Source organism: Caenorhabditis elegans, chromosome III (genome assembly GCF_000002985.6).
Source record: "Caenorhabditis elegans chromosome III".
NCBI classification, from domain to species: Eukaryota; Metazoa; Nematoda; class Chromadorea; order Rhabditida; family Rhabditidae; genus Caenorhabditis; species Caenorhabditis elegans.
In genome coordinates, this window is record NC_003281.10 from 9,674,876 (window position 1) to 9,699,226 (window position 24,351).

The 24,351-nt window shown below is 35.4% G+C and overlaps 7 protein-coding genes across 8 annotated transcripts; all 7 read right to left on the reverse strand.

Moving 5' to 3' along the window:
• Window positions 1-1,444: 1,444 nt before the first annotated feature.
• ugt-60 (Putative UDP-glucuronosyltransferase ugt-60) lies at window positions 1,445-4,176 on the reverse strand. Its single transcript, NM_001025987.5, has 9 exons — window positions 4,007-4,176; window positions 3,736-3,877; window positions 3,474-3,689; window positions 3,122-3,221; window positions 2,952-3,068; window positions 2,632-2,897; window positions 2,371-2,568; window positions 1,949-2,100; window positions 1,445-1,803 (listed from the first exon to the last, which is right to left on the reverse strand). Exons 1-9 carry the CDS (start codon window positions 4,126-4,128, stop codon window positions 1,593-1,595), a joined length of 1,524 nt encoding a protein of 507 aa, NP_001021158.1. The 5' UTR covers window positions 4,129-4,176; the 3' UTR covers window positions 1,445-1,592.
• Window positions 4,177-4,783: 607 nt separating this feature from the next.
• On the reverse strand, window positions 4,784-6,431 carry C07A9.13 (USP domain-containing protein). The gene is made up of 2 exons (NM_001025985.3): window positions 6,026-6,431; window positions 4,784-5,344 (listed from the first exon to the last, which is right to left on the reverse strand). The coding sequence occupies exons 1-2, from the start codon at window positions 6,392-6,394 to the stop codon at window positions 4,823-4,825; spliced, it is 891 nt and encodes a 296-aa protein (NP_001021156.1). The 5' UTR covers window positions 6,395-6,431; the 3' UTR covers window positions 4,784-4,822.
• A 217-nt stretch (window positions 6,432-6,648) lies between these two features.
• Window positions 6,649-7,954, reverse strand: C07A9.5 (putative calcium-binding protein C07A9.5; the record flags this gene model as incomplete). Its single annotated transcript, NM_066739.1, has 5 exons — window positions 6,649-6,762; window positions 6,812-6,922; window positions 6,979-7,101; window positions 7,157-7,659; window positions 7,729-7,954. 5 exons carry the CDS (start codon window positions 7,952-7,954, stop codon window positions 6,649-6,651), a joined length of 1,077 nt encoding a protein of 358 aa, NP_499140.1.
• Window positions 7,955-7,987: 33 nt separating this feature from the next.
• C07A9.10 (uncharacterized protein) lies at window positions 7,988-11,184 on the reverse strand. The gene is made up of 3 exons (NM_001379867.2): window positions 10,968-11,184; window positions 10,265-10,507; window positions 7,988-8,323 (listed from the first exon to the last, which is right to left on the reverse strand). Exons 1-2 carry the CDS (start codon window positions 11,169-11,171, stop codon window positions 10,295-10,297), a joined length of 417 nt encoding a protein of 138 aa, NP_001366675.1. The 5' UTR covers window positions 11,172-11,184; the 3' UTR covers window positions 7,988-8,323; window positions 10,265-10,294.
• An 862-nt stretch (window positions 11,185-12,046) lies between these two features.
• Window positions 12,047-15,378, reverse strand: best-5 (Bestrophin homolog 5). The gene is made up of 8 exons (NM_066741.4): window positions 15,225-15,378; window positions 14,766-14,875; window positions 14,539-14,616; window positions 14,042-14,176; window positions 13,926-14,000; window positions 13,635-13,881; window positions 12,809-13,257; window positions 12,047-12,302 (listed from the first exon to the last, which is right to left on the reverse strand). The coding sequence occupies exons 1-8, from the start codon at window positions 15,342-15,344 to the stop codon at window positions 12,155-12,157; spliced, it is 1,362 nt and encodes a 453-aa protein (NP_499142.2). The 5' UTR covers window positions 15,345-15,378; the 3' UTR covers window positions 12,047-12,154.
• A 774-nt stretch (window positions 15,379-16,152) lies between these two features.
• On the reverse strand, window positions 16,153-19,699 carry set-3 (SET domain-containing protein 3). Of its 2 annotated transcripts, none has more exons than NM_181940.6 (9): window positions 19,482-19,699; window positions 18,658-18,806; window positions 18,308-18,453; window positions 18,131-18,258; window positions 17,997-18,080; window positions 17,839-17,947; window positions 17,027-17,330; window positions 16,789-16,962; window positions 16,153-16,490 (listed from the first exon to the last, which is right to left on the reverse strand). In NM_181940.6, the coding sequence occupies exons 1-9, from the start codon at window positions 19,694-19,696 to the stop codon at window positions 16,426-16,428; spliced, it is 1,374 nt and encodes a 457-aa protein (NP_871669.1). In that variant the 5' UTR covers window positions 19,697-19,699; the 3' UTR covers window positions 16,153-16,425. The 2 variants fall into 2 exon arrangements, with proteins under 2 accessions (NP_871669.1, NP_499143.1); NM_066742.6 differs by having other exon boundaries at window positions 16,154-16,490; window positions 16,827-16,962; window positions 19,482-19,697.
• A 93-nt stretch (window positions 19,700-19,792) lies between these two features.
• Window positions 19,793-21,642, reverse strand: bud-31 (Protein BUD31 homolog). Its single transcript, NM_001379868.1, has 4 exons — window positions 21,248-21,642; window positions 20,383-20,475; window positions 20,259-20,332; window positions 19,793-20,212 (listed from the first exon to the last, which is right to left on the reverse strand). The coding sequence occupies exons 2-4, from the start codon at window positions 20,467-20,469 to the stop codon at window positions 19,930-19,932; spliced, it is 444 nt and encodes a 147-aa protein (NP_001366676.1). The 5' UTR covers window positions 20,470-20,475; window positions 21,248-21,642; the 3' UTR covers window positions 19,793-19,929.
• Window positions 21,643-24,351: the final 2,709 nt, after the last annotated feature.

Consider the following 24,351-nt stretch of genomic DNA (forward strand, 5'->3'; position numbering starts at 1 on the left):
CAACGAATACTCGAAATTCAGTCGCGTTTGCCACCTTTCTCCCACCTATTGTGGTCTAAAACAGCAGCGGCAGCGTTCTGGTGACACCAAAACTGCCACCATTTGCCACCCTTTGTCGCCTTTTGTAGCACTTTGTCACCTTTCATTGTGCGCCAAGATAGTGCTGACGTGTTCTCGGATGTTATCCTGGCACGGATAACTCTTCGAATTAATTTTTTTAAACAATTTTTTCTTCAACGTTTTTAAATCTATTTTTTTTTTTTATTTTTTTTTATTTTTTTTTTACGAGATAGCAGACGGCTCGACCTGAACTGGTTGCTCACCGGATCTTGAAAGGTAAGGGTTTACAAATTCTACTTAATAAATAAACATATTCCTATTCATGTTTTTGCAGATTACCGAAAATCGACGGGAGAATGCCACGAAAAACAGGCAAATTCGTGCTATGTGGCAGCAAACTATGGAAAAATACGAATTTTTAATTATTTAAAATGTTTTAATGATGTATATGATGTTTCATAAAATAAATTTAGATTGTATAACCTAATTGCAGTTTGTTTTTATTTATTTTCAGAGTGAAAACAAACAAAAATAATAGCATCGTTGCCACCTATTGTCACCAATCTGCCACCATTTTGCCGCCTTTCCCTATCCATTTTTCGCCTTTCTACATTTTGGTGGTAGAAAGGTGGCAAAAGGGTGGGAGAAAGAAAACACGAAATGCCGAGTACGTGGTTCATATTTTTTCAAAATCTAAAATTTTGATACATCAAAACCTCTAGAAGAGAGAAAATTACTTCCGCGTTGAAGTTTTTATTTAAAAAAAAAGCTCGATTTGTTACCGAGTCGGTTTAACTTAAGTGGAAACAAGAAAAAACAATTGAGCTTTGAACCCAGGTTTTTGTATTCAGGAACCTTTCTTGTATTTATATTGTGGAAAATTCTGATGTAAATCTGTGAAGAACGATTTTGTTGTTAGACGAAAAAAAAAAACACGGAAGTGAATATTTGGTATACCATACATTTTCTCATCCTCTGAAACATTTGTAACAGGAAGTTAATTACACCTATTGAGATGTAAATATATGAATAAATATTGCACACGTACATTGGACTCGTATGTGACTAGTATGTGACTTGATCTTTCAATCTTAGCTTTTGGCATTTATAAATGTATGCTTATTTATTCATATGAAAGTAGCTAACAAGGAGAGGGATGGTACTACTATATAATCAAAAAAATTATGTTCTGGAGAAAAGTACCGCACTATTATTACTCGACTACTCCGAGAATAATTTACTAGTTAATTTTAAGATATATTTTTTCCACATTCCGGCAAAAATTAGTTATAGAACCTCTGAAAATAGACGAGATGTTTCAAAAATTAACAAAAAACTGTCCAAACATGATTTTAAAACCTTCAGCATCTCCCAAAGCTTTACAGTGTTCAGGTGAATTTTCAAATCTTCTTATTACAGTTTTGTTGTTTTTCTTTAATTTCATACAAGCAACTGTTTTTGCCGAAAAGACAATTTTTTCGAAAAGTCAAATTTTTAAGTTACCCAAATTTTTTTCAATTAGTTGGTTTTCTCTAAAAACATACAATAAACGCAGTTAGCAATACAATCGAAAATATGTCAAGATTATGGAATTCCAAGAATGATAAATGTTGAGATTTCAGTGTGAACAGAGAAGGTTTCGGACTTGTTGCTAATTTCAGAGAGTATCGGAGTGCAGAATAAGGTTTTCGAGCAACTTGATCTGAGAGCATCGCGGATAGTTTTTTTGCATTTGTGGAGTACCTGAAAATATATTTTGAATCTGTTTCCATTAGTAAAGATTTTTACTATTAGATTTTTGCAATTTTTTCACAAAAATAAGTTCGTTGGTTTTGGAATGTTAACTTTGTTAAAAAGTGAATTTTCTAAACTGTCCTGTCAAACTTACTCCGGTTTCAATGCTTCCTTGATGGCTCCATAAACATTATTGATAGTCAAATCTAATTTATCCAGTACAGTTGCCATTCCATATCTCTGGGCTCTCTTTGCATTGATCTTCTGATCCGCAAATAGTGGCATCAGAACAGCAGGGATTCCAGCCTGAAACTACTATTTGATACAAGAATCGTAGATTCATAATAAGTCTACAAAGACAAAAAATGACAATTTCTAGATGAGTTTTGGAAATTCGGACAATTTGGAATTTAAAAGTGAAGAAATAGCGTAAATGGGGGTGTCTACGTATTTCAAGCTCTTCTGCAAGCTCAAAAATACATTGGTGAAAAGATTCTCTATAATATTTTGTCATTTGAGCACCAATTGATGGATTTGACAATATTTTCTTTGTTGTGATATTGAATGATCCCTCACCTGTGCAGCTTCCAAGAAAGAATTATAGCCTCCATGTGCAATCATTAATTTCATTTTTGGGTGTCTCATAATATCCTTCTGCGGTAACCACTTCACCAAATGCAGATTCTCATACTTTTCAGCTCCCGCCACAGATTTTTCCATCCTCCAAAGAATTGTGTAAGTCTTCAATTTTCCGAATGCGCCGAGGAAAGAGTTCTGAATTTATTGTATTAAACAATAGGAGTTTTAGCCATTTGGAAGCAAAAGCAAATAACTTACAATCATTTGAGCTGGCATATTTGTAGTATTTGATACAGTTCCCAATGAAAATACAATAAGTCCATCCGATGGTTTCTCAATTATATCTTCTAACCATTTTTCCATAACCAGCTTCTTTCCTTTACTAACTCCCAGTTCTCCAGAAAAAGCGATATGAATTGGAAGTGGTCGTGGAAAATCAAGCATTCTATCCCCATTAATTAATAATGATGGTACTGTGGTTTTTGCTAAATCCCATAAATCATCTTGGTCAGCACCGACGAACTCTGAAATTTTTGATTTTCGAATTGTTTGATCCCTCAGTACACAGCCATACAAACCTCGATAGAACAAATTCTCGTCAACGAGAAGATTTTGAGGAAGATTCACAAAATCAAGAAGTGACAGATGCCAAAGAGTATTTTGTACACGATCCAGAAATAATTGAGAGAAACCAGCTGAAAATGAAAAGTTTTGCTTACTAAAAAATTGAGCTAGACGCGTCAAATACCTGAAGAAAGTGGATGCGGAATCGTTGATGGAATCGTTCGAAGTCCAAGCTGTACAGCCGAGAATTCGTAAATTGATGTTCCATGTGTTATCCAGATTACCTTAATTATTTATTTTTTGTTTTAAAAATAAAACTCTGAACTATGAATCTTGTAAAAAGTAAAGTTCATCTCATAAATATTTGTGTTTTATTTGAAAGATATCGGCAATTTCAGTTTTCATCCGGATTTTCATGCAGTTTTCTAATCATGATTAGATATTATTAATTAAAAATTATTAAAAGTCGATAAAAATCATCAAGTCCTAAATTTAAGATACTCTTCTAGATCCTAATCTTTTCCTCTTCCACTTACTCTTTTTACATTCATTTTCTTCGCAATTGCAAGTGGACACAAATCATGGAAATGTGCAATGGCGACATCAAAACCGTCTTTCCTAAAATCTTCATACACACTTTCATCGTGTCGAAGCATTTGTTCACATGCTTCTACTCTCATATCTTTGAATTCTTGACCAGTCCACCATAAATCATGAGCATCTCCTGATTCGAACATCATTGATTGGAAGACCTGCAAAAACTTCTTAAATAGATATTTGGAATGTTTAATTGATTACTTTCAATCCTTCAGTTTTCAAAGTATCCGTGAAATGAATTGGTATTCTGTATTCAGAAACACCTTCCGGAAGTTTGTTATTTCCCGTGTCAAGCATCGCCATTTCCATTTGAGTCCACATTTTGACATCATGACCGAGAAATCTTAAATAAAAACTGCGGATTTTTTTTTGAGGTTATTTCTAAAACACAATTTAGCATTTAGCATTTTTTTTTCATTTTTATTAACTTTTTTTTGGTTTTTTCATAAAATAAAACCCTCGTTAAATATACCTGAGGGTTTCTGCAAGTCGGTAATTGAATAAAACATGAGAATTAGTGAAACCGGGTACAATTTGCAATATTCGAAGGGAATCGACAACTGACAGAAAAATACAAAAAATAGGTAGATACATGATCTTTCGACAATCTGAATTGTAACATTGAGAGAACGATTGGTAAAAGAGATAAGTAAGATGCAAAGGATTTGCAGGAGGTGTCTGATATGGAGAAATGATAATAAAAAGGGTCGAATGATCAGTGGTATCATTTGTTACAAGGACATCGTTTATTGATTAAATTCTTAAATCAGAACCCGTTTTTGAGAATAAGTTTTGTGATTTTCTTGCAATTAGCGGTACCTCGTATTTTACTCATTAGGAGTTAACTCAAACGATCAGATCAGAATAACAGAGTCCCAAAAAAGGCTTATGATTATTATATGTATAAAACCCAAAGTTAGTGATTTTTTCACCTCAACTGTCCCCTTCTGGAAATCCATTTTCCATAATACTCCCCATTTTCTCTTTCCCCGTCAATTTGTTACATGATTTATTCCTCATTTGAATATTTTTCCGGTTTTAATTATGTTTATGATCTCTAATTCCCTTTTTGTTCTCTTTTTTCTTTCTCATTCCGCTTGCCGGTCTCACTATTATTTTGTTCCTCTCTTTCTTTGTCGGACTCGTGGGGGCCTTGACCTTTTCTTGTTTGGATTATATTTTATTAAAAGAATAAAATCACTTGGGGCCATCCTCAAGGCAAGAAAACGTTGTCCGGCTAAAAAAAACAGTATTGAAAAAAATTTATTTAATTTAAAAAACAAAGTTCTTATTTGCGCTCGAACAGGAACAGAGCGCCTGCATAGATTGAGTCCATGTCGAATGACGTGCTCCAAAACTCCTTCTTGTGATGATCCGAAACCCGGCTCCAACCTCCGCCATTATGTATCCAAACGATTCCGTGTAAGCCTTCGGGTACTATCTTAACGTCCAGAAAGCCGACCAGCCGACAATGTTCTCCAAAGATGATGAATTCCTGGTTGTCCTTCATCCTCATTTGTTTGTAACGTCCCTCAGCAGAGTCAACATGGATCCATATGAAGTTCGAGTTGAACTTGTCGGCTATGATCTTCTTCTCGATCATAGCCGATTTTCCCAAGTGGTCCTTACATTCCCATGGCTTCTGGAGCACCATGTCGGTGAACGACTTTCCTTTTGGCAATTTCACACAGAAAAGTGGCCAATTCGACGGCTTCGGCTTTGTGCAGCCTTGAACACTGCAAACAACGTGGCTCTTGTACCGCATGGGATGGGGAACCTTGGCGTCGTTCTTACACTCTACAGCCAAGTCCTGAAATTTATATTGAACTGATTTTTTTTCAAAATTAACAAATTTAGATTAATATATCTTCGAAAAATTTAGTTCCTCTATTTAAATAGAAATTAAGGAAACTTCTCTAAATTATTCGCATTTTCATTCGCTTTTTTTAAAATTCGCCTTTTAATGTTATTTTTTATTCCAATTCTCGTTCTCGGTTTTTTTCTCAAAAAAACACCAAAAATTTGAAAAACGGCGGCCATATTCGACGAGGAAATACCATTTTTTTGATGTGACTGATTCGACCGGGTTACTGTATTCATGTGATATTTGCGCATCGAATATGGCGATAAAATAAGCACGCATGGTTTTGGGTAGTTACAAAATAAGTTACCGTATTTCCTCTATTAGTCTTGCATGCCTAGTTTTCAAGACTAATTTTCAATTGGTCCGTTAGGGTGCAAGACTAATAGAGACTGCAAGAATATTAGAGGTTGTAAGACTATTTTTCGAATGCCCAACAACCTAGGGAAAGCGACCATTTTCCAATATTTTATCTATTATTTGAACCATTTCATGTTTAATTTACTCAGAAATGGCAAATTTTCTGACGTTTCCGGAAAGTTTTGCAGGTCTAAAAAGTGGGATGGAAGACTATTAGAGACTGCAATATTTACTAATAGAGGAAATACGGTATTAATATCTGATACTCACTTTTAGCAAAATTACAAATGCAAATGACGGCGAATTGACTCCCTTGTGCAGCTCGCTACTGCTCAGCATTCCTCTCAGATGACCGACAACGTCTTTTTCACCAGAGAGCAGTTTCCTCAGCTCTTCATGCATCTCACCAACGCAACATGTACGGAGATGATCTTCAAACGAAGCACGCTTCAGAAGCTGCAATACAACGTTCATGAAGCAATCATCTCCGCCGTTACGAAGGGTAAGGCACGAAGACTTCACCCTATGAGGACGAACGAGCTGAAGACCTGAGGTGGCTGCATAATCTGGAGAAGGAACATCGTCAGCGTCTGGAGCAGAAACGCCGGCAGCAACTGGAGCAGCACCTCCGAATGGCATTGTAGTAGAACAATAAGAATAATAATGATTTCTAAAAAATGGAAATAAAATGCTTTCACGTTTTTCACGCCCTTTTTCATGTGATTTTGATGATGAAGTTTTATGATAAGATTAATCAAGTATGGAAGCGTTCGGAGTACACGTTTTCAGAAGATACATTGAAACAATGTTGTAAAAACAAACAATACATACTTTATTACAAAAAATATTGATAATTGACCATTAAAATATATTTTATTTGATCATATAATAATTTAATAAAAACTGTTAACGAAATCCTTATATTCCAGGCAAACTTGGTCTGAGCTGGTCTCGGCCTTCTTTGCAATCTTGCTCATGAAGAATTCAGCTTCTTTTCGAGACATACTCTGAAAATCATAATGTATTTTAACTATATATATGAAAATATGGAATTACATCCGAAATCTTCCTTGCATCCAGGTTCTTCAAAGCATCTTCAATGGCTGAATGATCGTCAAGAATGTTTGTTGTCTCATGCTTCACCATATAACGCATGTAGTCATGCTTCTGAACATGACCAGTTTTGAAAAATAGGTGAAATTGTTTTAAATTAAAATTATAACTTCATACGTAGATGGATCCAAGAGGGACATCGTCTCTTTGAGAGTACTTTCAACTGAAAAGTTATATCCTTGAGATTTGAGGCACAACTCGAAGTGCTCATAGTCTAGCCATCCATTCTTTTCCTAGAATAGTGACGTGGATAAAATATAATTTTAAATAATTAGCAAAAATACTTACTTGATCGAAATAATCAAAGGCTAATTTAAACTCGTGAAGCTGTTTCTCAGTGACTCCGTTGTGATTTCTATCTGCAATTGATTGCTCCACAGATCGCAACATTGAACTCATCAGCTCAAGACATTGACACATTTCGACAAGAACTCCATGTGGTGTGGCAGAAGAAAATGTGTTATCGAAGATGTAACGAGATTCCATAAGACTTCTCCACTTTTCCAGATCTTGAATCATTCCACTTTTCTGTACCTTAGCAATCAGATTCATAAGGCTCTTCTTCTGATCTTCTAGTCTCAAACTATGAAGCATCTCCAGCTCCTTCTTCACATCCACGATGACATTATCGCACGTTTTGAGGGTACAAGCGGCTTGTTCGCAGATTTTTTCATTATCGGAGTGTCGACTGATCTCTCCATCAACAATTCTAATACGGTCGGAAATTGTTTGATCAAGTCGCTCCATTCGGCTTGCCAAAGTTTTGAAGGAATGCGTAAAACGTTCTCCGGCTAAAAAAACACAGTATTGAAAAAAAATCATTTAATTAAAAAAGTTATCAACAGCGCTCGAACACGAACAGACAGTTGGTCGCGAATGAGTCCAGGTCGAATGATTTGTCGAAAAACGTCCGGTTGATGGCGACTCCGTTTCCAAAAAGCCGACAAGCCGACACTTTTCTCCATAAATGATGTGCTCCTGATTGGCTTTGATATTCATTTGTTTAGGATATTTATCGGCAGCATCAACAAAGATCCATATGAAATTCGAGTTGAACTTGTCGGCTATGATCTTCTTCTCGATCATAGCCGATTTTCCCAAGTGATCCGTACATTGCCATGGCTTGTTTGTTTGTTTATTCGAAGTTAGATAAATAGTAACAAAATGTAGTACATAGAAGATCAACGGGGAAAATCGAATAACACATAAAATAAGAAAGACCCGTCAGAGTCCATCTTAAGTATGAAAAAAGTAAATACTATTTGACAGAAGAGGATAAATCAACGAGAAATTTAAAAGTATGAGATTTGTTGGTTTATGAGGTTCATAAACTGGGAGGGGGAAAGGAATGTTGATACATTGTGAACTATACTGTTCCAAAGGGGAACGACAATAGAAAAGAAACCTTTGGACTTTGGATTGACTAGAGAAAGGAGCATCGGCCGACGTTGAGATCTGACATGCAAAATGAATCTTTTTGCACCTGGGAAATGTACAGCGCTTGTTATAATTTTATACAAGAGAATAAGCTGTGATTTTAAGCGTGTTGAGCGGGCTGTGGCCATGTTGAGAATGCTTAGGCGGTTTTTATATGAAAGTGAATAAACTAATGAGGTGTTTCTATGTGATGTTTCCGATACTTTGTATTGTATATTGTTACGTTGTAGTATTATTCTTGAGTAGTATTTGAGAGCGGATTCTAATGTACCTGACAGTTTTGAATGAGGGGGAGGGGAGTAAATGTGGGACCCATAGTCAAGAATTGGTGAGACATACGTTTTAAACAGGTTCACATAGAATTTAATGGAGCCAGAGGGGAAGGATTTTAGGATCTGTTTTGCCCTAAGAAATGCCAGGGAAGAGGTTCTATTGATATGCGATTTGAATGACAATTTATCGTCGGTGATAAGCCCGAGGTCTCTAACAGAGGAACTGGGGACGATGGGTAGGGAGTCAATATTGAAATTATGCCTAGGGTTTTGAGTTTCTATGTGGAGTAGGGCCGTTTTGGTGGGAGCAAGCGGCAACTGATTTTTCATAGACCAATCTACAATGAGATCAATTGTGCTTTGAAGTTCAATTGGATCGTGACTGAATGTTTTCACATCGTCCGCAAAACAAGAAAATTGAATAGAAGGGGGTATGGATAGGAGTAGGTCGTTCAAAAACAATATAAAGAGAAGGGGACCTGTAACTGTTCCTTGGGGCACCCCAGAAGGAATGGGGAGGAGAGCATTAGCGGAAACTGCTCGGCAAAACGTCGCAACTTCATAGCAAACTCCTGCAACTTAATAAAAACATTTATATAACTTTGTAAAAAGCTGTTAAGAAGTTGCGAAAACCAACGGGATTGTGAGCGAAATTTAGCTCTAAGAAATTGCAAAAATCGTCTGAAAAGCTGCAGAAGTTTGCTTAAAAGCTAAAATGCCTAATTGTTGTTAAGAAGTTGCAAGAGTATGCTATGAAGTTAAGCCGTTTTGCCGAGTGTGGAATTGATTTTGACTGAGAAAGTGCGATTGCTTAGAAAACAGGATATCCAATTGCAAAAGACGGGGTTGATGCCAAGAGATTTGATTTTAGAAATAAGTATGTCATGAGAGACTTTATCAAAAGCTTTGCAGAAATCGAAAAATATAATATCAAGACGTTTGTGTTCATGGAGTATAGAATGATAAAGAGAGGAAGATCGAGTGAGGGCTGCGGTGCAGCTCCTAAAATTTAGAAACCCGTGTTGATGTTTGGATATGAGGTGACCGTATTCAGACTTGATTCGGTGTGAAATAATTTTCTCCATTACTCTAGCAATAGTATCAGTTAAGCTAATTGGACGATAATTAGATGGATTTGAGGGGTTGCCTTTTTTGGGTATAGGAATGACAGTGGCATGCTTCCAAATGGAGGGAATGGTTGATTCTTTCAATGACTGGGAGTAAATAATAGAGAGGAGTAACGCGAGCGGTGTCGCACATTTTTTGAGCATATAAAAATTGAGATGGTGGAGTGAAAACCCGAGCTTAGGAGGAAGTTTTTTCAGAACACTTTCAACAATAAATGGCTGGAAAATGTCTTCAGGATAAATCTCATTATTATCAGTTGTTTTTGGAATGACCGTGTGGGGTGAAGGAGGAACGGAGGGGGAGTAATTCTCCAGAAATATTTTTGTAAAAATATCACATTTTTCCAAATCTGATATGCACGTTCGGTTATTAAACAAAATAGGTGGAATTGCATTGGATTTTGTAGTTCTACTTTTGATAAGTTTCCTAATAGCTGAGTAATTTTTTCCAATGGTTATTGCTTTATCATTGGATCTTAGAATGTTTCTATGCTTGCGCATGAGAATTTTAATCTTTTTAATCAGTGCACATTTAGCAACAGGGGAATTTTGACACTTACTTAGGGTTTTGCGGGTATTCTGTATTCTTTTCAAAATATTTGGGGGGCGATAGGTAGATGATGATGCTTCTGGACCACCATATCAGTGAAAGCCTTTCCACTTGGCAATGCCACTTTGAAATATGGCTTGTCCGGAATCGTCGGATTTTTGCAGCCTTGAGCACTGCAAACCAGATGACTCTTGAACCGCGTGGGGTGGAGAACCTTTACTTCGGTATTGCGTTTACACTCTGCAGCCAAGTCCTGAAATTTTAATTGGAATCAATTTGTTAGTATTCTTAGTGCGGTTTTAAACATATTTAGGCCAAGACAATCGGGTTTTTTCGATTTTTCTGCACATCTATTGACATTTTTTGAATATATTTCTAGTTAAAACGGTTGATTTTTTTCAAATTTACGATTTTCTCCTGAATGATATTTTTTTTATCGAAGTTAACAAATTTAGACTAACTTTCGAAAATTTAATTCCTCTATTTAAATAAAAAGTTGGGAAATTTTTCTAAATTATTCGTATTTCTATATGTAATTTTTTATTACAATTCTCTTTCTCGGATTTTTTCGAGCCTAGTTTTTTTCTCTAAAAACACCGCAATATCGAAAAACGACTACCATATTCGGCGAGGAAATTTCTTTTTTTGATTTTTTGTGATTGATTCGCCTTTGGGTAGTTACATAATAAGTTATTAAAGTATCTGATACTCACCTTCATCAAAACTTTCAACGCTGTTGTACACATATTGCGTCCCTTGTGCAACTTGCTATAGCTGTGCATTCTTCTCAGATCACCAACGACGTCTTTCTCACCAGATAGAATTTTCCTCAGCTCTTCATGAATTGTCCCTACGCAACAAGTACGGAAATGATCCTCGAAAGATGAACGCTTCAAAAGTTGTAGTATAACATTCATGAAGCAATCATCTCCGAGGTTGCGGAGGGAAAGATATGAAGAGGCATGATGAATCTTCACCGGGCGAGGGAGAACGAGCGGTGGACCTGAGATGGTTGCATTAGCTGAATGATGAACAAGAGGGACGCGTATAGCATGTCTCAGAAAAGTATACAAAAATGATTTGATCTGCGCTTAACTCTTCGATGACCGAGTTGTTAAGGTTTTTCGCAGTTTTTTGCAATTCAAGGTTTTTGCTGTTTGGGGTTATAACACGGTATCTGCACTCCCACGCTCGAAATATTTTCAAGTCGAAATTGCACAAAGACGCATTTTATTACCACAGTACCTTGAAATAATACAGTAACCTGCTTCTTGTAAATTATATTCTTTGGTTCGCGGGTTTCTGTCTGGAAAATATCATGGTTGTACCTCACTGAACAAATGTAACATGATATTTGAAAATAAAGTTCATCGTCTCAATGCATGCGAATTTAGTCGATCCATTCTTCGCCTACGGTGCGGATCACAGCTTTCCAAGCTTTTCGGTCCTTTGCTTGAGTGGACCATGGGGTGATGATGTTATTGCCCATATCCCTCGTGGTGATTTCCTTCCTCAGAGAGTCGGTCCATCTCATCGGAGGCTTTCCAACAGGTCTTTTCTTTTTATGGGATACCATTCTGTCATCCGTGTGGTCCATCTTTCTGTTCTCCTTGCAATGTACTTTCAGAAACTTGATCGGTTTCTTGTGACAGATATGTTTTAATTACATATTGTTTGTTGGCTCAAAAAGAGCAGAAGATCATGCAGAAAACTTTTTTCTTAATGTCTGCCAAGTTTTGTAAACTTAGCTTTCGGGAACTGAGAAGTTTAGCCAAAAAATGTGAACGATATCATTTGTTACAAGAACATTGTTTATTGATTAAATTCTTAAATTAGAACCCGTTTTTGGGAATAAGTTTTGGATTTTTTTAAAGAATTTTTTTTCAAGAGAACAAAAAAGTTATGGAATTGGGAATGAAGGTTGTGTAGCTGAAGTTTCGAATCTCTTTCTCCTCACACTTTTCACCCAAAGCTTCAACTTGTTCGGCTTCTTGCCAGCAGCAATCATTTTATTTTCTTCTTTTTTCAAATATGATATCTCTTCCATTCTGAAATTAATTTAATTCTCTAAACAACGGAGTAACGTCACTAGAGTCGATTTTTTCCTAAATATTCCAAGGAATTGATTGTTCAGGCGAGCCTGGGGTGCAATAGTGGCAAGAACCCGAAAAATAGTGGCAAGAACCCGCACCTTCCAAGTCTACTTGACTGCTTGGGGAGCGTCATCCTCAGATGAAGCGTACTAGCATCAAGTCAGCCATCCCAAACAGTAAAACGACCATTCAACTTGAAAGGTAGGAGGACACGTTCCTCTCCCAACTGCTTTCGGACCTTAGATAAGCTGTCATCTTGAATGGTCGATTAAGACCTTTCGCGATTCGAGCAAATCCGGCCCTCGGCAGTAAAAAAAGAAAAAGTAAGTAAAAACGAGCAGTACCGAAGTACTCTTCCATTCCATCATCAACCGCAAGGGTTTCAAGAGGTTCCAAGACACTCCAATTTTTGTTAATTCCAGAGTAGCACACTGGAAAATAATTTCAGTTTTTTCACTTACTGCGCTGCACTTCCAAAGTGATATTTAAGACTTCTAGTATCATCTGAATCCAATGGTTTAACTGATCCTCCAGTAAATACATCAGGTTTAACTTCTGGAAGTTGATCGTAAGCATCATCCACAGATGTCAATCCAATTGCAAGATTTCGATCAATAAGTAAATTACAATCAAAATCATCAGCATCTTCTCCAAATGGATTGAGTAATTCCATTGCAACTTTTAACCATCCCATATAGAAAATGAATTCGATGATTGTCATAAATGGAATATAAAGATCAACTTCAGTCTTATTGTGAGCATCAGCAGAAATGAAGAATTGTCTTGTGAATATGCAAAGGAAAAAGTATGTATGTACAGCCATATTAACAAGTTGTGGGTACATTAATGGAATTGGTACCCAATCATACATAGAAACAGTTGTCAGAGCACTTCTGAACTTGCTGATTTCCTGAAATAAAGTATTCAAACTTTACACAGAAATTGAATTTCTACAAAACTTGTTGCTAACGATTTGCATAATTGTCGGGAATAATCAACAGAAAATAAATTGCAATTTTCACCAAAAAGAGCACTCCGGACCAATCAGCTCTTTTTAATTTTTCACGATCTGTCTGATTGGTTGAGAAAAGGGCGTAGCAAATCGCCGATTGGTTCGACGTTCTCATCTTGGAGGGAATTCAAAGTGTGAGATTAGATAGAGTTTTTAAAAAAATCTTGGTTGGTTTCGATTGGATTTTATCTTGGCTTTTTCATTTCTCCTCTGAGGTTTTTTCTGTACTATCTGTACAAGAAAAATTATGTTACATAAAATCTGTACAAAAAAACCTGTGCTATAGCATTTCTTGCATTGTCTCCATCAATACTTTTCTCAGTTTTTGCAACATTTAATAGTTCGAGAGCCCAATTGAAGCTGACCCAATACTTTTGATATCTTGATTTTATTGAATTGAATTTTTCAAGTTCATGAGGTAACATGATTCCTGCCTGAGCCACTGCTTCAAGTGTCGGGAAACGACGACGAACTCCAACATGAATGTCACGAAATACAAGGCATTGGGAAATGACACAATATCTGAGGAGAACTAGACGATTTTTCTGAGTTTTTGCATTGCTTACCTTATTATATTTCTTCTAATCTGTCGTGCTCTATCATCAGTTCCACGAACATATGCAGAAACAAATAGTGCAATACTAAATTTTAAATTAGGGTTTTTAAACCAAAAAAATATTACTTGTCAATATTTCCAAGACTTGTATATAGTTTTAACCATCTCCGAATAATTATGTTACAGAAGAATCCGAGTACAAAATTGAGTGGAAGGTATCCCATTCGTGCATCACAATATTCCCCAAAACGTTCGAAAATACTGAAAATATTTGGAACATTTTAATACTGTAATTATCGTTCGTTTTTAATAGTATCATTTTTCAAAAATAAAATTCAGAGTTCGGGCGGTTTCCACTTTTTTTGGTAAACTACATAATTTCCTTGTTCTGCCTGTAAAAATTCTAAACATTTTTTGAAGCGTTTTTATTTTACTTTTGTTTATTTTAGTGCCATAGGAGTATTTTTTAGCATTTTTCCAGCTCCAACTAGATATGTTCACTTATTGGAGATCTATATAGATGACTAAACAACTGCCTATTTGCCTTTAAGTCGGCCTGCGCCTGACTTGGACCTAAACCCATGACGATAGGCAGGCGCCAGGTCCTTCCCAATTATACTTACTCTTTCTGACTCCTCGTCAATGCAAATCGATAAATAACTGAAACCAAAGAGTATGCACATATCCAAACAATCAACTCTCTGCAATCATTAAGTTTTACGATGTGTTAACATTTTCAAGAATTGTTGATAAGAACTTCTTCATTCAGAAGAATTGACTCGTGATCTATTTCATTATCTGTTTTATTTGTGGAGAGTGGGAGTGGTAGGTCAAAAAGTCAAAAACTTACTTGTACACAGCTTGCCATAAAGATCCACGCCATTTAAATATCATTCTGACAATCATTAAACTTTTTGATGTTGCCAAGTCATAATTGTAATTGTAAGAGAGCTCTTTTCTCTGGAAGTATGCGCAATTGGGAATTAAATACAAATATAAGTTTCTGACAATACAAGGTTAGCTTTTAGGACCAGAAAAAACATTTGTAGTGCCAGAAAGAAAAAAATTTAAAAACGTGTTAACATCGCATTTTTTGTAGATCAAATTTTAATGGGAAAGCCTGACAACGCGTGAAACTTGAAAAAAGTTACATGCTTGAAAACATTGAAAATTTTTGGGTTTTTTTCAAAATTATTTTTCAATAGATTTAATGGAAACGTATTTATGTAAGCTCTTCAGAAAAACATTTAGACGCGCATTTTTCACCAACTCCATAATAATTTCTCCTAGATTATAAAAAAGACGATACCTTAAAAATATCTGGAATCTCAAACGGCCAATCGGTGAAATCAAATATCTTCGGAGGTTTCACTGGAACATCATCTGGCTCTTCGATCACAACGCATTTTGGGTCGTTATTGTTGGTCATAACGTTATTTTTATTGAAAAACAGAAAAACTGATATGTCACTGTTGAATGATTTCTTTTTATAGTACTGATAATTTTAAGCACCGCCCTTGGCATTTATTTGACGCCAAAAAATTTACCGTCACAGCTGCAATTATTTCGTGTTTATTTAACTTTTGGTCTTGTTTTTTCGGTCATCATATAATTAATTACATACTTTGAAAAATCGATAATAATTCCGTATCGCGGAAAGTTTTAAAATAAAGTATTTCTTAAAGGCGCACACCATCTAGCATTTACAAAATTATGTCCTTTCGAGACCAGATACCGTACTTTTGGCGTAAATATCGTAAATTTTCGTGTCAGGGTATTTTTTACTTTGTTCGCACAAACTCCTGTGTATTGAAAGTCAATTAATAATATTTTCATTCATAGTATCAGTGTTGTAAGTAGGAACCTATTCACACATTATGTTTTTCAGTCTTAACAAAGATAATTTTTAAAATTTATGTGATAAAAAACGGTCTACCACAATATAATATAAAAACATGTCTCTACTATAAGGGATAGACGTCACAATTTGTTTGGGAATGTCAAATTAGGAAAATCGTGGCGTGACTCGCCAACTTGCATGCGCCTCCAAATATCTCGCTGGTTTCATGATATCGATGAGAATTAAAAATTTCATAGTGTTTCCGAAAAAGTGATTCTTCCGAAAATCTTTAATATTTTTATTACCAATTCAGTAACTTATTTTCCATTTCCGTTATCTTAGTTGTGATGTCATTCGATTTTCCAATTCTTCTTTGAAAGTATTTGTTGAAATATAATTCTAATTAACAAGTCATTTTATTTTTATCAGCAAGTCTATTTTTAGCAGTTCAAATGCTCGAAATTCCGGAATAGAACAACTAATCGAGCAGATTAAATGTGTTTGATGAACTAGTTCAATGGCGGGAAAAGGGTGGAGATCAGTTTTGAAAATCGTAGGGAATAAATTAAAAAGGGGTAATCGATGCAATAATAATGAATAGTAAACGTTCAAAGATCCTCTGATTGTTCCGAGTATTTCCACAGCATTCTTGCTCGTAATTTCAGTTTTTCTAGCGTTCTGTTAATTTCGTCAGCATTCTGATTGGCAACGACATTGACGAGTTTGACGACGAGCCTGAAAAATAATAATATTCAGAGATTGCAGAAAAAACCCCGAATCATGGGTCGGGTCTCGGCAGGTTTTCGGTGGCAAAAGCATAAATTCAAAATTTTCAATTAATTTCGCTGATTTCGCCAATTTTAATGCATTTTTGTCCCTTTTGTAATGTTGTCCGTTAAAAAAAGTATTTTTATACCGAAATGATTAAAAACAAAACGAAAAAAAAAGAAATTTCTGACAGACCTAAAAACTCAAAACTCAAAAGTTTTCAGTTTTTCAGTCTGTCAGAAGTGTCGATTTTTTTTTCTGGTACCAAAATTTTTTTCTGCGTCTCCATAATATCGAACATACTCCGAGAGTGGATGTAAATCAACATAGCAATTCCGAAGAAGTCGATGAGTTACTATTAAAAGTGACATTTTTTCTTCATTTTCGCATCCGACCTCCTTGTTCCATGCAAGTATCGTCATCTCGACATAGGGACGTACTGAAAATTAATTTAATTTCAATTTTTTTTAATTTCAAGAAATTGAATGCCTTCTTAAACTCACCCAAATATGGATCATAAGTGATTCCACGAAATTTCGCATTTTCCACAAACTTCTTCCAAAATTGAAAAATCAATTCCGTGTAGGTTTCTGAATCGGGTCTCCGAGCGAATGCAATGATCAAGTTCTCAAGTTCCTTCGATCCACGTGGTATATTCTCAGTGTAACTTGTGATGTCGGTAAAGCAACTTGCATTCGTCGCAATAGTTTCAGGATACTTTTTGGGTTTTTCGAGTACCTTCAAGCTTTTCATTTTGAAACACGATTCGCAATGACAAATGAATCCTGATACACTTGCAAGGAAATTCTGAAAAATGAGAAATTTACAGATAATATATAATAACGTTGGAGAATTAAAGTTGGTAAAAGATAGATTGTGATACGTTTGGCTCGACGGTTACTCCGACTTTCAAAAAAATTGGATGAAAAAAAAACGTTTTTTTTATTACAATCCTGAGAGATGGCCTGAAATTATTGAATTTTGGTTTCTTTTTATTTTGTGCAATTTAAAATATATAAATAAAAACGAAAGTGTTAGATTTTTCGATATTTCCAAAAATTGAAAAGTTTAGATTTTTTTAAACCGAATAAATAGAAAATTTAGAGAGAAACCATTTTTAATTAAAACATCGAGAAATGACCGGAAAATTATTGAATAGTATTTTTGTTATGAAAAAACGGAACGAAAATTCGGATATTTTCAAAAATGGAAAAGTTTTTGATTAAAAAAAAAAAGAAAAACTCCTAGTGTGTTTTCAATTGAAAACCCTTTTTCTATTATTTCTTGAGTGAATTAATTTGAAAAATGAGCTTACAGTTCTCTGCTCAAAAGTATGTTGATGATATGTGACTCCATAGCTATCAAGAAGCTCCTCTCTTGCTCGAACTCCCTGGCTGACAAAGATGAACGTGTTCCGGACAAAGCTGAATTTTAAAAACATGGGGTTGATCTGTATAACCGGGAAAATCTTACAATCCAGAAATATTTGGAGTGCAGGAATGATTAAAAATCGACGAAATTGGGAAAAGTCCAGTAGCCATCGGTAGATTGTCTTCTCTGTATTAAAATAATTGATCTTTAAAAACTAAAAGCTTCCAAACACTTACTGGCTTTCTATTTGTTCAATGCTGTATATTGTGTGTGCATTTTTTGCAGATCTTTCGGCCATTATTCTCAAAGCTTTTGTAAATGTCATTGTTCGACTAATTTGATCCAATCTTCCCCAATTTTCATCCTGAAAAGCAAATAAATGTTCACAAATGAATTTTGTTCAAATTTCTTACAGTTTCTAATGATTCCACTATTCTTTTTATTGCATTTTGAATCGCCGGCGCTTTGAAAGCTTCTCCAATTTCTGGAAACGGTGTCAACTGGAAGATTGCTTCAATATCCTGAGTGGAAAGTGCTTTCGGGGCACAACTTGGTGGTTCTGAAAATGAAATAAAAAATTCAGCGCAATGGGGATTTATTTTATTTTAATGTATAAATCTAGAACGTTAAAAAATAAAAAGGGAATTTGTTGGATTCTCCTTGGTTTGGTGATTTATTTTTCGTTTTAATTTTTCCAAATTTATGATTTTTTTTGAAGCAAAATCTCCATTATCACTACTCCTTTTTTAATAAAATCATGTACCTGGATCACTCGATTGAACAAGCGATGCAATATCCGCAAAAGGGTAAGAAAACACCAGATGCGCAGCGAGTTTGAAAATTCCGAGCTCATCAAATTCTCCACAAGCTATTTCGTCTGGCTCGTAAAACTCCTCGCAGTTTTTGCAGTATCTGGAAAAAAATGTAGACTTATAAATTTGCGTCGTATTTTTCAATTACTAGTATGAGCAATTTTGCGCCAAATATACAGTACCCCGGTCTAGACACGATCTTTTTTGTGAACGCGAAAAGGTGTGCGCCTTTAAAGAGTACAGTAATTTCAAACTGCCACAGCAACAAAAGTTAAACCGAAAATAACTGTTGAATACTTAATAGAATTTTTTACAAATTACTTTTGTGATTTTTTTTGAATTTTGCAAAAAAAAATATTAAAAGAGCTTGATTAATTTAGAATTTCCGCGCAATTTTTGAGTTTTTCGGCTATAATAATTTATGTTTTTTCCACTTTTTTTCGCGAAAAAAATTATGAATTATCGGTTTTAATGCAATTTTAGAATTTCAGCAAATCTCCTTCTGGTTGCCAAGTTTCTTTACGAAAGGATGTCTGAAAAATTTGTAATAAAAAAATTATCAACACCAGATCATTAATTTGCGCGGAAATTCAAAAAGGATTGAGCCAATTTTTTTTCCAAAATTGATTGAAACTGTTATATTTAGTATATTGAGACTTGACGGCGCATATATTTTCAAATTTCACAACAATTTGTCGTGTCGAGACCGATAAATTGCAAAATTTTGCTTCTGGAGAGAAATGTTAAGTTGCAATTTTCACGACGAGCTACTTACGCAAATGACGCATTTTCGGTTATTTTCAGACATCGATAACAATTTTGTGGATCAACGTTCACGGTGATTCCCGTTTCCACACAGACAACAGTTCCAATAGGAATATCTTCGATTGCTTCTACAAATCTTCCACGTTTTTTGTCCCATTTGACCGTGACTTTGTCGCAGAGCTGTGGGAAATGTTCATTTGACCGAAAAGACGGAACTTCCACCATTCTGTGAATTATATCGGGATATTAACGGTTGAAGCAGATTTTTAAAGTATGAAAGAAGACAAGAAACTTTAAAAAAAATCATTTTAAGAATCGTTATTCAGCCTTCCAATTCTTTATTTCAATTTCAGTGAGAACGTTATGTATTTTAAGAAGAAAAAAAAAAGAATAAATAAAAAAGTTCAGGGAACGGGGGATTCACAAAACCTTGATATGAGAGTATATAAAAATAGAGATCATCCAGAGCAACCATGACATCCACAATGAACGCATTCGATAACACGCTCCGCATCAAGTTTGCTTTTTGGAACTCGACAGATGCACGCAGTGCCGAAATTACTGTCTCGAGTATTCACACATTTAACGCAACACAGGTTCTCGTATCCTTGCTTCTTCCATTTCGCGATAAGTGCTGCGTCAGCGAACTTGGCGGTTAAGCAGAATTCGTACAATTCACGGGAAATTTCAGCTTTCTTGTAGTACATGTCATAGACGTATCGTGATCGTTGGTGATGAATTCTGAAGAAAAAGGTACAAATTTAAATCAATTAATGGTTATTAATACCTGAAAATCGGCCAGTTAATTTCAGTTTTTCGCTTTCCTTCGTGTGGTTCTGTTTCGGCTTCACGCATTTTCGCCTGAAATATATATTTTTGAAAAAGTTGTCCGAAGTTAAAAGAAGACTCACTTCGAACTGTTCTAGTGTGGGCTCGATCAAATCCCATCCCTCTGGTGGAGACTTTCGAACTCTTCGTAGTTTAGTGGCCAGTGACATTTTGAGCTGAAAATGAAAATCTAATGAGAAATGAACAAAACGAAAGGAAACAATGGGAAGGAATTGAATAATTATGTGAACAAATATATACGGAAAGTATTAAGTTCGATAGGAATCTAAAATTGATTCTTTTGCCCTTTAAAATCGAGAGAAATTAACCTGAAAACACAAAAAAAAGCCTCAAAAATAAACATATTTTTCGAAATGAAATTTGGTACGCAAACACCACACCGGACGAGCATTGTGCGTCAAATGTGGTGTAGAGTGCAGAATTTGAAATTGTTTCCTCTAAAAATTGTTTTTTCATTTTCTTTTTATTTTTCTCGACGTTTCGTATGGATTCTTTTGATTTAATTAATTTCTTTCTAATTATGAATTAGATTAATTATCGGATTTACTGAAATAATCAGCAATCTTCACGCACTTTCTGAAATTGACTTTAACTTTCGATCCAAAGCTTTGACTTCCCCCGGCAATTCGAATTCTTCAACCATTTAGTACTTTAAAACTAATTCTTGTTTGTTCAAATAGCTAAACGAGGTAAATGCTAGCCAATATGTTATCAAACCGCAACAAACTAAGTCAACTCGTGAACTATCGCTTATTGTATGCACAGGAGGGTCTCTCCGTGAGTAGAACGGTGTCCAGCCATTATAGCAAGTACAAGCCGCCACTTTTTTTCTCTTTTATTGATTTTCCGAATGATTCTTTATCAAGAATTATTTTCTTCAATAGAAAATTGGCAGTTACTAGATCGTTACTTTTAAATTTGCCTCACCGTTGATATTAAAATTATACAGCGATGTTTTCGAAAATCGTGACGTCACACGCGTCCTTGAAATTTTGAAGGCCGAGCGAGCTGTTTATTCGGAGCCGGATTAGTTTTTAGGATAGAAGGTCAAACGAATATTTGAATTTAGGCCTGAATTTTTAAAATAATAACTTGAATTTGAACGAGAAAGCCTTTCCTTTCCTAACTATATTTTCAATCTTCGATTTTTAATTTCTCCATCATATCCGCGTGCTCCGTTAGTAATCTGCTAATTATGATGCATCTGGTAGGTTTATTGAGTCTAACAAAGGTCAATTCCGAAGGGTTGCTCTCTTTCCTCCCTCTCTTTGCCACTTTATCGTTTGTTTGCCGTATGTGCTCTTGTGTTGATGCGTTATTTTCTAAAAATGTGTGAGGCTTTGTGATTTCTATATTTTAAGATTCATGAATATCATCAGCTCGAATAGGGTCCGTTTACACTATATTACGCATTCTTAGGTATCAAATACAGTTTTAATGCACTTTAATTGTATTGCGCGTTGTTCGGTGTCAGATGCAGTTTTAATGTATGAAGTTTAATATTTATTACTTTCTTATTTGAGAAGTGAATTTTTAGTTTTAGTAATGGACTCAAAATGATCTAAAATTTCGAAATTCCACAAAAAAATCAAGAAAGATCCAACTTTCGCTTTGCGGTTCTCATTTTAAAGCGAATTCGAACAATTCGCCGAAATCTTTTTAAAAAATCGGTTTTTTAAAAGTTGGATTTTTCAATCTTTCTCTACTTTTTTTCGTTGTTTCTGATAGTGAATCTGAGACTAATTGTTTTAAAAGCAAAGTCACATGTCACACTCCTCCATTTTTAAATTTCTTCAGGGCTCACAGATAAGTAGATTTTTTTTAATGTGACGTCACACGCGTCCTTGAAATTATGGCGGCACTCGGTACTGGGTACAAAAAAGCATTCAAATATTTTTCCCGCCATTTTTCAAAATATTGGAGTCGCTTTCAAGGTCAGTCACATCTATAAAATGGGCGGAGCTAATACGTTTACATAAATTAGTTTCATTGTGTATCATTTTTTGGAATTATAGGTTTTTACAAATTTTTAAAAAGTTTCTTCCTCGAACCGTCTATAAAAGAATATACAAAAAAAAACATAGAATCGAGCAAAAAAGTTGGCATTGAGAAAAAAATAGGGTAGTAGTAGTGCATTATTCTCTGAAATCAGAGCAGTCTCTAACTTTTCCATCTCGTCTATCTGCACCGTCCGTACGGAGCATGATGTCTCTTGCCTCCTGTTGCGGTCGTCCGGTCCTGAATGGCTACTTGGATGCTGCTGCAACTCCGTCTGCGCCTATTCTTCGCTTCTTCATCTATCGTCTCTCGTTCACTTGCGCTCACTTGCTAAATGATGGCCGATTGCAATGTATAACCTTCGTTGATCATCGTCTCTTCGCTCGTCACGCTCTCTGTTTTTTGTCTCCCACTAGGCCTTTGCCTCCTACTCTCCCAATTCACATTTATACACGACACAAGATGATTTGGCGCCTTTTTTTTTCAAAAAATGTATTTTTTTTGTTTCTACGATCCATCACCCATCGCCGATACAAATTTTTTTCTATTGGAAGTGTATTATAATTTGATTGTAGTTTTAGATTCGACATGCATTTTTTGAAAAAAAAAACTTGCTTCGCTTTTTTTTTAAAAAAGAGTTTCGTTTTCACTGTTCTCTTCTTCTTTTCGAAATACTCCGTAGTTTTCCTCTCAAAAATTTTCATTCGCTAACTCTACAGTACCACAATTTCAAATCGCATAGTTTCGCGCGCGCGCAGGTCTCGCCACGAACACAGTTAGTGAAGAGTCTCATGCAAAAACAAGCACATATAGTTCATTTTGTCTACCGCCCCAAGAGTCGTTGTTTTCGATTTTTTTTGCGTCGTCTCTTCTACTTTTTCATTCCTCGATCAAAAGAGAAGAAGTGTGGGTTTCTGTGACGCAGGAGGAGATGGCATTGTTGGCCGTATGTTCCTTATGATTTGTATCGATTAGTGTGTGTATGTGTGTGAAAGCAGTCAATGAAACAACGTTGCCCTCTAGGCCCCGCCCATTTTGCCCTGTCGTTATTTATTGTCCATCGTGTTACTTTCCTAGTTAATAATCATGTTTCAGTGATGACGGAGGTTTGAATAATAGTTATTTTAAAACATTTGAATTTAACTGACGTACTTATAATTTCAAAGAGAGTAGATTTTGCGGATTGTTTGTTGAATAAATAAAAAAAATGGCCCAAAATTCTCTCAAAAATAAAAAAAAATGTTATGCACGAGAGAAAATTCGAAAAAAAGGAGCCAGATTTTTGAACATTTTTCCGTTAAAATTTTTTCAAAATTCTGTTTTTTGAGACAGTTTTAGTCAATTTGAGTGAAAAATCTCCACGAACTACTCCTAATTGAAATTTCAATTCCATTTTGTTGACAGTTAACTTTATTTTAAACGTATTATTTATTTTTCTCTTCTTTGTTTCTCAATAGTCATAAATAAAACAAATTTTTATCGGTCGGAAAAAAGTTGATAAGTGATGATTTCGATGGCTTTAGAAATGGAGTGCCAAACACGCGAAGAAAAAGATGTTCTCGTGGTCGCCCCTTCCTCCTTCCTTCCGTCGGTTTCTATCCGTTTCTCCTCATTTGTTATCATCTTTTTCAGTTAAATTTGTGAGCGCAAAGCGGCAAGAAGTTGATGTCCTTCGACACCGCGCTCTCCGTTCTTCATCTTCACCACTCTGTGCCTCTTTTTTCTATGTTTCTCTTCGTCTTACACGCTCTCTCACTCTCACCTCGCCGGGCACTACGTACAGATGGTTCTTTTTTGTCCCGTTCGCTATTTCATTTTTTGTATATTTGAAAAAATCTATTTAACGTTTTCCACAATTTAAATTGTTCTATATTTTTCTTTAAAACTTTTTGAATCACATTTTAAATTAGACTATCTTAAGTGCGGGAATTAAATTTCTATAGCAACCGTAATCGTACGTGTCATCTGAATTTCTAGTCAACTACTACGTCGTCTAAGTTTAACGTTTTTGTTTGTGCCACGATAGTCGTTGT